A 12,949-nucleotide genomic window follows, 5' to 3' on the forward strand; every position below is an offset into this window, starting at 1 on the left:
GTCATTGAAAAACACTAAAAGAAGTAGCAGGGGGGCGCAGTTGTTGAGAGTCTGCCTGCCAATGCAGGGGACACGGGTTCGAGCCCTGGTCTGGGAAGATCCCACATGCCGCAGAGCAGCCAGGCCCGTGAGCCACAACTACTGAGCCTGCGCGTCTGGAGCCTGTGCTCCGCAACAAGAGAGGCCACGATAGTGAGAGGCCCGCGCACTGCGATGAAGAGTGGCCCCCGCTTGCCGCAACTGGAGAAAGCCCTCGCACAGAAACGAAGACCCAACACAGCCAAAAATAAAATAAATAAATAAATAAATAAATAATAAAATTATTAAAAAAAAAAAAAAAGAAGTAGCAGGAACACTTTTATCTAGAGTGATAAATCAGCACAGTCTGGAAAAATAACCATTCTTCACTAACACTTGTGTAATTCAGTTTCTGTCTTCAGAACCACTGCTCATAGCACCACTTTTTTTCTGATTAATGTGGAAATTTTACATGAATATGTTTTGTTGCCTGGTAATTAATAAAGTTTTTCTAAGGTTAAAAAGGACCTGGTGGAGAAACAGACCACAACATGTTTCACAGCATGAATAAATTTACAGTAATTCACAGCAGGAGGGGCTGTTAGAAAAATATTGTGAGACATTTTGACTGTGCTGTTAATGGGATCAGGAATGGCACAGTTAAACTTCCCAGCCCTGCCTACCATGCTCGCTCAATCGCTAAGGGCAGAGGAAAAAGAAGAAAGGAGATTCTTTCAAAATGCAATGATGACAGGCATTTCAAAGGAAACTACAAAGTGCTAAAATACGAAATAATTTGGCTAGAATAATATAAATGTTTCAGTTATTTTTACTTAACTGAAATATCTGCACCATTATATCAAAAATCTGTTTCAATCTGATCACTAATATAATGTGGATCATGCATTAATTAATTGATCAATTCAGCAAACATTAATCAAGTGACTGTTATGTTCAAGGGATACATCAGGCACCATGGAGGAGATATTTTTGCTTATAAAATGTAGGGAATTTGTTCATCATATAATGCTTACATGATGAAATACTAAAAGGGGAATTTTTTAAAGAAAGCCCACCTTATAAAGGAATGAAATCCCAATAGCTCTTTTTTATGGAAATTAAAATATTACTAGCTGCAAACCAAATGCAATGGCCGTAGTTACTGGCAAATTGTTGGGTTTACAGTGATGAAATACACAAGACCATACTCTTATGAGTTACTTTTAGAGTTAGCTAACAAGTTTCATCAAAAAAAAAAAAAAAAAGGTGGAAATATGATGAACTCCGTCAATCTTTGACTTAAACACAACAGGTATATTTTAAAAGTTTGCTGAGGGTGAGACCTAAAAGAAAGGCCAACTGACCACGAATCCATGTTTTAAACAAGACATCTAACTTGAAGACTTGGGGATATTATCCAACTTCTCCAACTTCTCCAACATGGAATTTCAGAGACAGAATTTAAATTCAACAATGTAGCATAATTTACTGCTCAATCTGCCTAACTTCTCTTAAAGAACCAACGTTGGGAAACCATCAAGAGGAAAATTAATACATGACTAAGCCCCAAACTGAAGGCTCCCCCTCTCATCTCAAATCTCTAGAAATTAGGTTCATTTTTTTAAAAATCCAGAACCACGTTGGAAAATCAGAAGGTATAACTGTTGGTGGATAAGAACAATGAGAAACTCCTGAACAAGAGAAAGTGGGGAAATTAAATGAAAGAAAAACAGCACAGTTCCCAACAGACACATGAGTATGTGCCACACAAAACAGGGAAACTGCTGGGCTGCCCTGAGACTAGGGGTGGATGGCAGGGCAGGGTGGGGCCTCCCCTCCACTAAGCCACAGGGTCACTGGTTAAGAAAACAAGTAGAAGCACAGAGGAATAAACTTTCCACATCCTACCTTTGCCCTCCCACCTCAGGCACGGCATCCAACAACTGCTGCAGCTGCCCCCAAGTAGAAGCAATGAGTGCGGGAAGTTTACAGGAGAAAGTCAGTCATGCTAGGTACCCTAGAGATATGGTGAACCCCAGTATGGAAAAGCGTGTTTCAGTCATTAAAAAAAAAAGTCACTAGAGATTTCAGAAATTAAAAATCAATTGGCAGAAGGGAAAATTCAGTAGCTGGAGAACTAGCTGAAGGGCAAAGTAGTGAGTAAACAATTCTCCCATTATGCAGCACAAAAGGACAAGCAGATGGAAAGTATTACAGAAAGGGTGAGAGGTATGGAGAGAGGAGCCAGAAGTGTAAATAACCATCTAAATAAATTAGAAAATTCTTCCAGAACTGAAGATGTGAACACTCATATTGAAAAGGTACACTGCATGTCAAACAAAATAAAATTTTAAGCATGCACACATGCCTAGTTACAGTATAGTAAAATTTAAGAATAACATGGATAAGAAGAAAATCCTAAAAGCTTCTAGAGAAAAAGAAAAGCATAGGTTACCTATCAAGAAATAAGCATCAGACTGGCCTCAGGCTTCTCATCAGCAACAATGAACACACGGAGAACGTGGTATAATATCTGCAAAATTCTAAGAGGAACTTATCTGGAGTCTAGAATTTTACACTCAGCCAATTCCAATGAGAAGAAAAAATACAGGCTGATTTTCCACTGGGCAAGAACGTGAATTTTATTTTTTTAATTCCTCTGAAAGAAATATTAGAAGATATACTCCAGCAAAAAGAAAAACCACTCCAAGAGGAAGTAGTGGAATACAAAAATCAACGATATACAAAGAAACAGTAAATCCTCAAAAACATCAAGTAACAGTCTAAAAATAAAATCTCATTACTTGAATTAGCTCTATGTGTATTAAATAAATTTAATTAATTAATTTTTTAAAGTAAATAAATAAAAATAAAAAATAAAAATAAAATCTCCGATGAGAAGGGAGGAGAAAGTAAAGGGAAGTAAAAGTATCTTTTCTCATCTTGTTGGGGGTTCTTTCTAGATATTTACAAAAAATATGTTTAAATATGTGTGGTAAATATTTTGGCACTGTATATTTACAAACAGAGAAACATAATTTATAACTTTCGAACAATTAAGAAAAAATAAAACAAAGAACACTGTCAGTGGAAGAAAAGGAAGGAAAAGGAATAACCTTGTAGAAAAATAGACAAAAGGTATAAATAGGCAATTCAATGGAGAATAATCACAATGTCTAATAAACATAGAAGATACTCAATAGCAACCAGGAAAATGCAAACTAAAAAGCAATGACATACCATTTTTTAGAGATACAAAAAATAAGAAGTTTGCTAATATCAAGGTATACTTTGCTGGGGTGGCTATAAATTGGTACAACCACTTTTTAACGTGCAAACCATATTAACCAAAAATTCTGCTTCCCGCTATGTACTCTAGAAAAACCTTTGCATCTGTATGTATGTACAAAGATCATGTATAAGGAGGCTGGTTGAAACACTTTTGTAGTAAAATGGGAAATGCCCATCAATATGGAAGATTTAACATAATCAAGATATATTCTACCATGAATAACACACAATAATTAAAAAGATATGATAGATCGATGGCTTCTGACCTGAAATGGTCACAAACAAGTAAAGATAAGCTTTATGTGTAAATGTAGGAAATTATTTTTGCAACAAAATGTATCAATAGTATATGTGCAATTATAAATAAGTAAAAAACACTGGGAAAGAAAATAAAAATTAGCAGAGAAAGAACAAGACAGTTTAAGAACACAAAAAAGTAAGTCTGTCAGTTCACCTTTTCTAATGTTACTTTTTGAAAAGCATTGTTGACCCTGAAATTGTGAATGTTACCATAAATGTAATCATTCAATCCTAATCAATCAAACACATGTCCTCTGACAGTGGATTCAAAGCCTCACTCTCATACACACAATTCATTGACTAATTCGTAGGGAACAAATTTTAAAACACTGAAAATTGACAAACTGGTCAGGAAAAATTAGAACCAGTTCACTCCTACCCCTCCCCTGCTCCAGTCACAGCGGTCTATCAACAGCACATTAGGTGGGTACATTACAGGAATGCTGTCAAGACAATATGGCCAAAAATTAAAATTAAAAAAAGAGAATTGGTTTCAGGCAAGGGCAAAGCAGACGTCTATTAAGAGGCCTTTTGTGAAATCAGAGCAGGAGTCAGATGCTTTCTCTTTTTTCCTCTCAGTGGTTGCTGAAACAATGTGGCCACACAGCCATGGGGATCTGGGAGCTGGCCAAGCAGCCAGGTGACTCAACATTGAGTTTCTTGTCCCTCTGGGCAATTTCTCTCAGCGGTACAAACTTATACCAGAACAGAGAACAGTTATCCTCTTATCAATCAGGGGAAGATAGATATTAAAAAATTTTTTTAATATTGGCTAATAATGAAAGTCGAGGGAAGCTGACAAGGGAACAAAGCTTAATTCCCCCATTATGAAACCAAAGGGCTCTCGTTCCAACAAAAATCTGTGGGAAGAGTAACTGCTGTCTTCTAAGACCCTGCAGGGGAAGAAGCAAACACTTATCATTCCTTTATTACACTCTCATTAAAAATGAGCAGCAGCTATATTTTCCTTAAATAAAAATTGACTCCAAACAATAGGATCCTCTGAAAACAAAGACCTGGAAGTTTATGGTTAATATACAGATTCCTCTCGGACAAGAACCAGGTGCTGTGTGGCTTTCTGCTGTGTCACCAGCCATTAGGCCAGAAGATCACATTTAATTGTTAACTGATTAACCGGTTGACTGATTAAAATTTCAACTGAGGAATAACATGCATATGTGGGTACTGCAGAGGCATGTCCCAAGAGCCCTTAGCAGTAAAATCCTAACCAGAACACTTGGATTTTCCCTTCTTTTAAACACACTGGCATTCACAGAGCTGTAATTTTATCATATGGTGCCCTTTTAAATTCTGGAGATTGTAAACCCCGACATGGGGGAAAGCAAGTCAAAGGGCAGATTTGTGGTGCCCCATCAAGATACACTGACATCCGGCAACAAGTGTAAGAGAATGTTCTGGATTGAACTGCATGTTCTTGTGCTGCCAGGACACTTTATCCCCCTGAGATCCTTCCTACGCATGGCCTAGGTGCCAACCAAGTGTATATGTGGCCACACTCTCAGCCGATACTTTTTGGATGGATAGATGGATGGATGAACAAACAAACAAAGAAACAAAGGAATAAACAGTGTATTTTTTTCTCTGTGCACTTTAAAGTCATCCATTCAGCATTAATATTCTACTGGCAAAGAACACTCAGCAAAGTTGCTCCCAGCTGATTTCTCTGCACTGCACACGAAAGTGGCCCAACTCAGAGGAGACATCAACAGCATACATATAAAATCCAGGTAGTGGTAACCTTCCCAGACTCTCTACCATACCAAGGCAATTAGAATAATTAATAGCAAGTAGAACTTATTGATTTAAAAGTAAATTACCACAATGGGGTATCTGCAGGTTTGCCAGGGAAATATTCTTGCTGTTTTCATCGAGGCAGTACAAGTCCTGAGTTTCTGGACCGGGTTTAGTCTCCTGAAGAGTCTTGATCCACATAATGTCGCAGGAGCATGTAAATGGGTTGCCCACCAGGATCCTACATGGAACAAAAATGAAATCCAATCAGCCTTCTCTTTTTCTGTTTTAGCTACAGAAGTGTTTATGAAGCACTAACAGCATTATGAATTTCTTCTAGCTGGCAATCTCTGGAAGTCACACCCATCTTTATAGCATAACAGTACTTATTATTCGTTCATTTACCTGATACTTACTGATCTTCTGCTATGTGCAAACACCCCTGTAGAGGCTAAAGGATGCAAAGTGATGTGAGACCTTTCAGACCCACAGGGAAACAAGGTAGGAACAGAATTAACTCTAATATAGGATAGAAAAAGATGTCTCATAAGATGGGGGAAAATAAGATACCGTAACAAATTTATCACAGATATTATACAGTTATGAAGAAGATCTTAAGTGAAGAAGCCAACGTTAAGTTTTCGGGAACACTAACATACTTATTTCTAACAAGGCTAGAGATTCAAGTGTTATCACTTAATAAGTTTGAACTTCAGCAATTTCATCTGAATTGAAAACGAGACTGTGAATACAAGGCTAAGACTAAAGTGTGAGAGCCTGGAGGGTGCACTCCCAGCTTTCCGAATGACACAACCACAGGTCAGTTTGACTGATGCAAGAAAGCTGGAGTGAATGTGAGAGACAGAACCTGGGAGGGAGCTCTTAGACCTCCTTCACACAGACACACACACACACACATACACACGCACGCGCACACACGCGCACACACACGCCAAGCTCAGGGTTTCTGAGAGCAAGTGCAACCGAGCTCCAGACTGAGCTACTTAGCCCATTGTGGGAGGGTCTGCAAAGAGAAAGTCACTATTCAGCCATGCTGCCTGGACTCCTGTGGCCTGTGATTGGTCAAGGAGGAAGTAGTCAAGAGGAAAATAAAAACCACAAGAAAAAAAAAATCTTTAAATGCTTATTTATAATACTCAGTGGCCTATTTAAGATGACTTCCATTTATGGCAATGAGCCTTTAAATGAGGCCATTTAAAATCATTACATAGGCTCTGCCTGGCATTAACCACAATACTTAAGATTTCCGTGAGGACAGGACCTGGGCTTTGCAACATCATTTACTCCGGTGGTTTTCTGGTTGGGTTCTAAGAATCTCAGGGAATCCCTGGAGACTTTTCCAGGAGTTTCCTTGGAGAAAATGTGGTCCTGGCAGACTTGTTTAATTTTGTGTCTGCTTGATCGCCTCCAAATATCCCTCCAACACCAAAATAAGAGTTGAGACTGCTAGGTATGGAATATAATGCAGATGATATCCACAATGTTTAAACCCCAACTAATCCAAGAGGTTTCCTGGTGTTCTGAGTCCATGAAAAACTAAGAAATCTTTTTTAAAAGCAGGTATGACTGAATCCACAGAAGGGATAAAGAAGCGAAGGGATCTTGAGCTACAAAGGCAGCAACATTCACGCGACCACACGGCACGGGCAGACAGCTGGCTTCTTCCTCTCGCACACTGTACAAACTCCTTTTGCAGCGATTGTTAGAGCACGTTATACTTAATTTGTTAAGGCTTCTACCGCTCCCCCTGGATAGCAGAGTCCTGGAGTACAGATACCGTTCTCCTTATACCCCTATGGCCTAGTGCCATGATAGTTTGATTTGCAACAGGTACACAATTAACATCTGTTGAATGAATTAATTAAATATGCTGCAGGGACGGTATTGAGACATGTGAATTTGAAATCAGAACTCTAATTTTTATCCCATCAAGAAAATTCTCTGCAGTGATGCTCAAAATTTTTACACTGAGTGGCCTACTTTATTGCACATAACTTCCTTAAGTTTTTTATGCCTATCCCTGTGTTAGAAAGCCAGTGCTTCAACTCCCAGAATTAAGTCTCTCCCAAAAGAATTGCCACCGTGTAACTCTCATGACTACCTATTAACTTGTTATCGCTCTACTGGTGGCATCTTCTAATCTGCACGATTTCCTTGTGAATAGGGGTGGACCCTACAACTCAGGCAACAGATAGTTTAAGCAAAAAGCTATTGCCTGGTATTCAAAGGCCTTGCCCATCTGGGCCCACCTCTGACACACAGAGCCTGTGCTTTAAGGTTCTTTGGGTACCTGACCCATAGGAATGTCAACAGTTTATATTTGCTTCACGGTGATAACACAAGAATTAAGCACACTTGGAAATGCTGGCTATTAGTAATCGATACATTTCAGTATCTTCCCTATCATTTTTCAGCAAAGGGGATTTGGGGATAAGGATAAATCCTGAATGCATTGGCAGACCTAGAAGGAAATCTCACAAGGATGGTTGGGTAGGGAGAGGACTGCCTCTTCTCGAATGTTCACTAAGGGAGCGCAGGCACTGTCGTCGGGGTATAAACTGAGGAGTTTTGCCCATTGCTGTTTGCTCCTTGAATGGGTTTGCTTTCCATTAGGGCCTGGACAGAACAAGGACCAAACAGATGCTATGAGACATGTTGCCGTCTTTTTCACACAAAACCCTCATCTTTCTCTCATTTTCCCTCCTTTAGAAAACAAGTCTTTTGTGTAAAAACAACATTTAAACTCATTATAAATGATATATTACTACTGAGATATTTTTTCTTTACTGCTGAATCATGTTTTCATGGAGGAATAAAAGAACAAATGGCCAAAAATTAAGAAATCATTTTTCATGAATTTTGATATAAAAATAGACCTGCAGCATCACTTATTTTAAAAAATACTTAATTACACTTTCCTTTGAAATTTTTTTCCCCAAATGCCATACAAAATCATTACTTACAGCTCAGACAAGTCAAGGTGACGAAAATGTTTCCTAGACAATACCGTCAGTTTATTTCTGGTAAAATTGCTGAAAGGAATCAAAAACATTAAATGTGAATTACAAGTGTACATTTCAGGAATAAAGTATTCAAATAGAGTTTTTTTCAAAATATAATTTTATTTGATCATGGTTCATGCTGTATTTAAGATCCAGTAATCTCTTTCTTTCACCTAGAGTAATAACTTAGTTTTCCCTGCCTCTCCTATAATTCTTGCTTGAGAGTGGGGTTGAGGGGGCATAATTTTTGTAATGGTTATTTTGAATCTCTTTTTTACTCAAAATTTTCTTTTTCATATTCAGAGCCAAGTTATATACCTCTTAGAGATATCTGATCTTCTGAACAATTAATAGGGAGATTAAATTAAACTAAATTAAATTTAAACCATAAACTCACTAGGGGAAAATATACTTTAAAACTAAAAAGCATCATGAATACTTTGAAATTACACGACACACAAAACTCTGAATATTAACTGAATTTAACACATCCTAATAGGAAAGATAACAACTATTGATTGATAAACTCTGCTGAGATTGCTTATATATGACTTCCAAATAACTAGATAAATTCACGATCAAAATATCAGGTAAAAATATGTCAGATTTTATCTGGAAATATTCTAGCAACGTATCATTTTAAGATGTGAACCAACCAGACAATGAAAAGATGTCCTATTTGTGACTGAAAAATAATAATGAATTTACTGATGTGTTCCAAATATGTAGTTTTATTCAAGGGAATGGGAGTTTCAGTTTCCAATGATCAGTGCCATGAGACCTTGAGCTGGGAAATTCAGACCCTTAATCCTGGCAGCTGACTCGCTCTGTGAATTTGTTTACTGTTCGAATTTATTTAAAGAGTGTGCAATGCTTGGTCCTCTAGACATGTGTTTCATGAGTCACATGAATGTAAAACAAACATCAAATTTTACAAAACAGCTGAGCCCTCAACAGTTTGCCATGAGCCTTTCAGTATCTGATTCCCGTTCAGGAAGGTGAGCACCGGTCTGAGAGTCAGGTAAATTAGGGAAATCTGCGGCGACAGCAATTCTGGCCTCACTGAGGCTAGTCTATTGCGTCTGTCTCACAAAATCATGGGCTGAAGTGTGCTGGTCTGTCTGGCCAGTCTCTTTCACAGAGGGGTTAAAGACCAGGAGGAGCTAATACATGAACTAAGACTAGTCAGCTGATGGATGAAGAAAATGCCCCTTTAGCATCTCGTAATTCAAGAAGGCACACGGCCACTCCCAGCTTCATTCTATATTGAGATTTCCTCTCATCCAAACCCCCATCTACAAGAGGGTGCCCTCTTCCTTCTACGCTGGCATCTTCTCTCCTCACACTGAGTGTAAAGTGCTCACCCACATGAAAAAATAATCCAGCGGGAAGTTGTAAAATGTGCCCACATAAATCTTTTCTTTGGGAACGTGAATTAAGAATGGGTTTCACTGCAGTATAATACACTGACAAGTCACTCTGCCTGTCTTCACCAGAGCCTGTGAGGCACAAATGTTTTCATCTCCATCAGAAATCCCCATCCTTCTGAAGGAAAAAAACCAAAAACAGAAACAAAAACCCTATTCTTCCTCCCAAGAAGAAAGAGGAGCGAGGAGGCAAAGAAAGAGGACACACTCATTGTCAAGGTTCCCGGTCGGCTAGCAAGGCCGGCACCGGGGCAGCTGCCCTGTCAGGCTGCTAGCAGCACAGCCCAGAGCAGGGTTACGTGCCAAAGAACAAGATGAGTTTCATGAACCATACTTATTATTGGGTCCAAAAGCCAAAAGGGAGGAGGAGGGAAGGAAAAAAAAATCAACAATCCTCTTACTGTTTGATCATAGAACTTTTGCAAAGGAGCTAATTAGCACCTCTGCAAAGTCCCTGGAAAACACAAATACTGGCTTTTCTCACAGTTTCTGGGTTCTCAGGGGCCGGGCAGGAATTAAAGGCACCAAGAAATAAACTCAGGGACCAGTCCTAGGGGCTCTGGACAGTCAGCATGCGATGCTAAATATGCACAGGTTAGGGGAGGAATGATGAAAGTGACAGACAGGATCCAGTCTGAATTCCCCTAAAACCCAAAGTGAAATAGATGCTCTTGTGCACATTTTTATTTTATTGGAGAAACTCAGAGAGATAATCAGTATATCCCAAGGGTAGAGAGAAACAGCCTCTCATACACATTTCTTTATCAGCTCCCTTGCAGCCATGGTGCTGATGTTCAACTAAGGATGCCGTTTGCTACGTGCGGAAATCAGGGAGAACACGCCAGCACCTTCAGTCATAAGCAGAAGTTGAGACCCAGGTCTGGAAAGGCAGACAACTGACTTAATTTCCTCCTCCTTGCCATTCCCTAGAGCCAACTGCTTAATTTAATTTCTATTTTGGCGATTAGGAGCCTCTTTCATCACGTGAATATCTGAAGCTTACTGACATTGTAACTTCTTTCTAACTGTCTGAATATTAGCCTGACTTCGTACTGCCTTACCATTTGACAATGGCTACAAATATCAGTAATTTCTGCAGTTTGATCAGTAACTGGGCTTCCCAACTGTTGGCTTTTAAAGAAGCTGTATAAGATATGTCCATCTCCTTGGTTTCCTATTTTCAAATGACACCTCTTTGGGAGACTGGGACTAATATTTGTCTTTATGTAAGTATGTACAGCACACAGAATACCATTAAAATTACTCTACCGTAAATCAGCCTGAAAAAAATACAAAAGGTGGCTTTGGTTTTCATATAAATAGCTTGGAACAAGGAAAGTAGGGAAAATATAAGAGGCATAGTAAAGTCATAAAAAGGTCTATTTCTAAAACAATTAACCATAGCCCACTATATAGATCACTACGTTAGGGGAAGTGATGTAGTAAAACAACCAGTAAAATGTGGTCATTGAGTAATTCAGGTCTGCAGTCAGCAGTAATGAAAATACCAGAACGTAACCACTGAGGTCATTAATTATACTTAAGTGATTACATTAGAGCATTTTGCCTTTTTCTTGTGTCCAACTTCTCTCTTGTTTATGCTAGCAAGGCCTACGCAAGACATCAGAATTTGTGCAGGCAAACCAACTACGGAGATGTTGCCAAAAAGCCTCTACATGAAATGTGTTAATAAAGTTCCTTGGAGTTTTGTCACCTTTTTGCCAAAAGTTTTATATCTTAATTCTACTGACTTTATTTTTAAATTGACTTCCTCATTAATGCCACCTATGAAATATGAAGTCATTGTACTGGCTTGATGAAATTAAGGTTTTTCATAAGATCAACAAATCTCCATAGAGTGTCCAGGCAATCTGCTCGAAGAGAACGATTTCTTTTACAAACTGGCCTGGAAGTCAGTCAGGGAACAGTTCTCCCCAAGAAAAAGAAAGAGGACAAATGTTACAAGAAGGGCTGATTCTCTCATTATATGGAAAACACATTTCATTTTCTGTCCTCTTACTAAAAGAGCATAGCCAGGAGTGAGCCCTGAGTCTGCAACTTTCCATCTGTGGATCTGAGTCTGATTTTATGCTTATGAAATGGGAATCAAGAAGATCCCCCCTACCAACTGTCAGAAAAATCAAGTGAGATCAACCAGGTGAGAGTTCTGTATGTAGATCGTAGTCTATGAAACACATAAGGTACTGTTGCAGAGAATCTGCAAAGCACAAAAGGGCCAATGAATGCAGGCAACCTTCCTCCCGCAGAAGTTCCTACTGAAAACTCGGGGTGGGAGGCGCCCATCAGAGCTTAAGGGTGATCCTCTGTTTCATGAAGAAACATCTCAGGAAGGCCACACCTTATTGACCAAGTGCCATCATCTAAGAAGATTTAGCAGCAAACAACCTAAGAGCTCCCACTGTCCATATTTCCATTTGACTTCAGTTGATATCACCCTGACTTCGGTGGAAGCATTTGCTATTGTTACAATTGTCTGAACCTCTGGCATGTTCCATGATTGAGTTTTCTCCACTTCTATCAATCATGACACATAGCTTTTGGAAAAAGAAGGTTCAAAAGAGGATCTATTGGGGGAGGAAGAGCATTAGCAATTTTTAGTTCCCTAAAAAGGCCAAGGCCAAGTCAGTTTCTTTCAATTCCACTAGTTTGATGTCTTCCAGGGAACATGTCATGATTCCAAGAAAAAGAATCGAGGATGCTGTACCAGGACATAGTTTTCACATCAGACTCCTTGCTGTTGGCCTATTGCTCTGTCCAAGATGGAAATGGCCCAGAAATTCATGAAAGGGAATAAGCAGGCTGTTCTAAGTACCCTTCTAAAGCTATTCAGAAATCAAAGCTAATGCTTCTAAGCTATTGTCAAAGCTATACTAACTTTTTAAAAGGAGGTTTAGAGCTGGAAAAGAAGGAAAAATAAACAGAGGGGGAAAATATTGAATAAGCTGGGTCCTGGGAAGCAAAAAAATCAACCTTTACTTACATGTGCTGTAAGTTGCTGTTTTTCAGAAATGCTTTATGAGCTACAAATTTTAATCCAGAATCCACAATGGTCCTAAGAAAACACATAATTGCATGTATGTTAGAGCTAACAGACGACTGTCCCTCTGACGATAACAG

At 38.9% G+C, this 12,949-nt stretch overlaps 1 protein-coding gene across 12 annotated transcripts in view; it reads right to left on the reverse strand.

The window, feature by feature from the left end:
• NTRK2 (neurotrophic receptor tyrosine kinase 2) overlaps positions 1-12,949 on the reverse strand; it is a 373,842-nt gene that overhangs the window by 327,657 nt on the left and 33,236 nt on the right. For all 12 annotated transcript variants that reach the window (XM_036855412.1, XM_036855415.1, XM_036855409.1 and 9 more), the window contains 3 exons: positions 12,813-12,884; positions 8,346-8,414; positions 5,448-5,602 (listed from right to left, as the gene is read on the reverse strand). In XM_036855412.1, the coding sequence (XP_036711307.1) occupies positions 5,448-5,602; positions 8,346-8,414; positions 12,813-12,884 (296 nt within the window). The remainder of the gene's footprint in view (positions 1-5,447; positions 5,603-8,345; positions 8,415-12,812; positions 12,885-12,949) is intronic.

Source organism: Balaenoptera musculus, chromosome 6 (assembly GCF_009873245.2).
Source record: "Balaenoptera musculus isolate JJ_BM4_2016_0621 chromosome 6, mBalMus1.pri.v3, whole genome shotgun sequence".
NCBI lineage: Eukaryota > Metazoa > Chordata > Mammalia > Artiodactyla > Balaenopteridae > Balaenoptera > Balaenoptera musculus.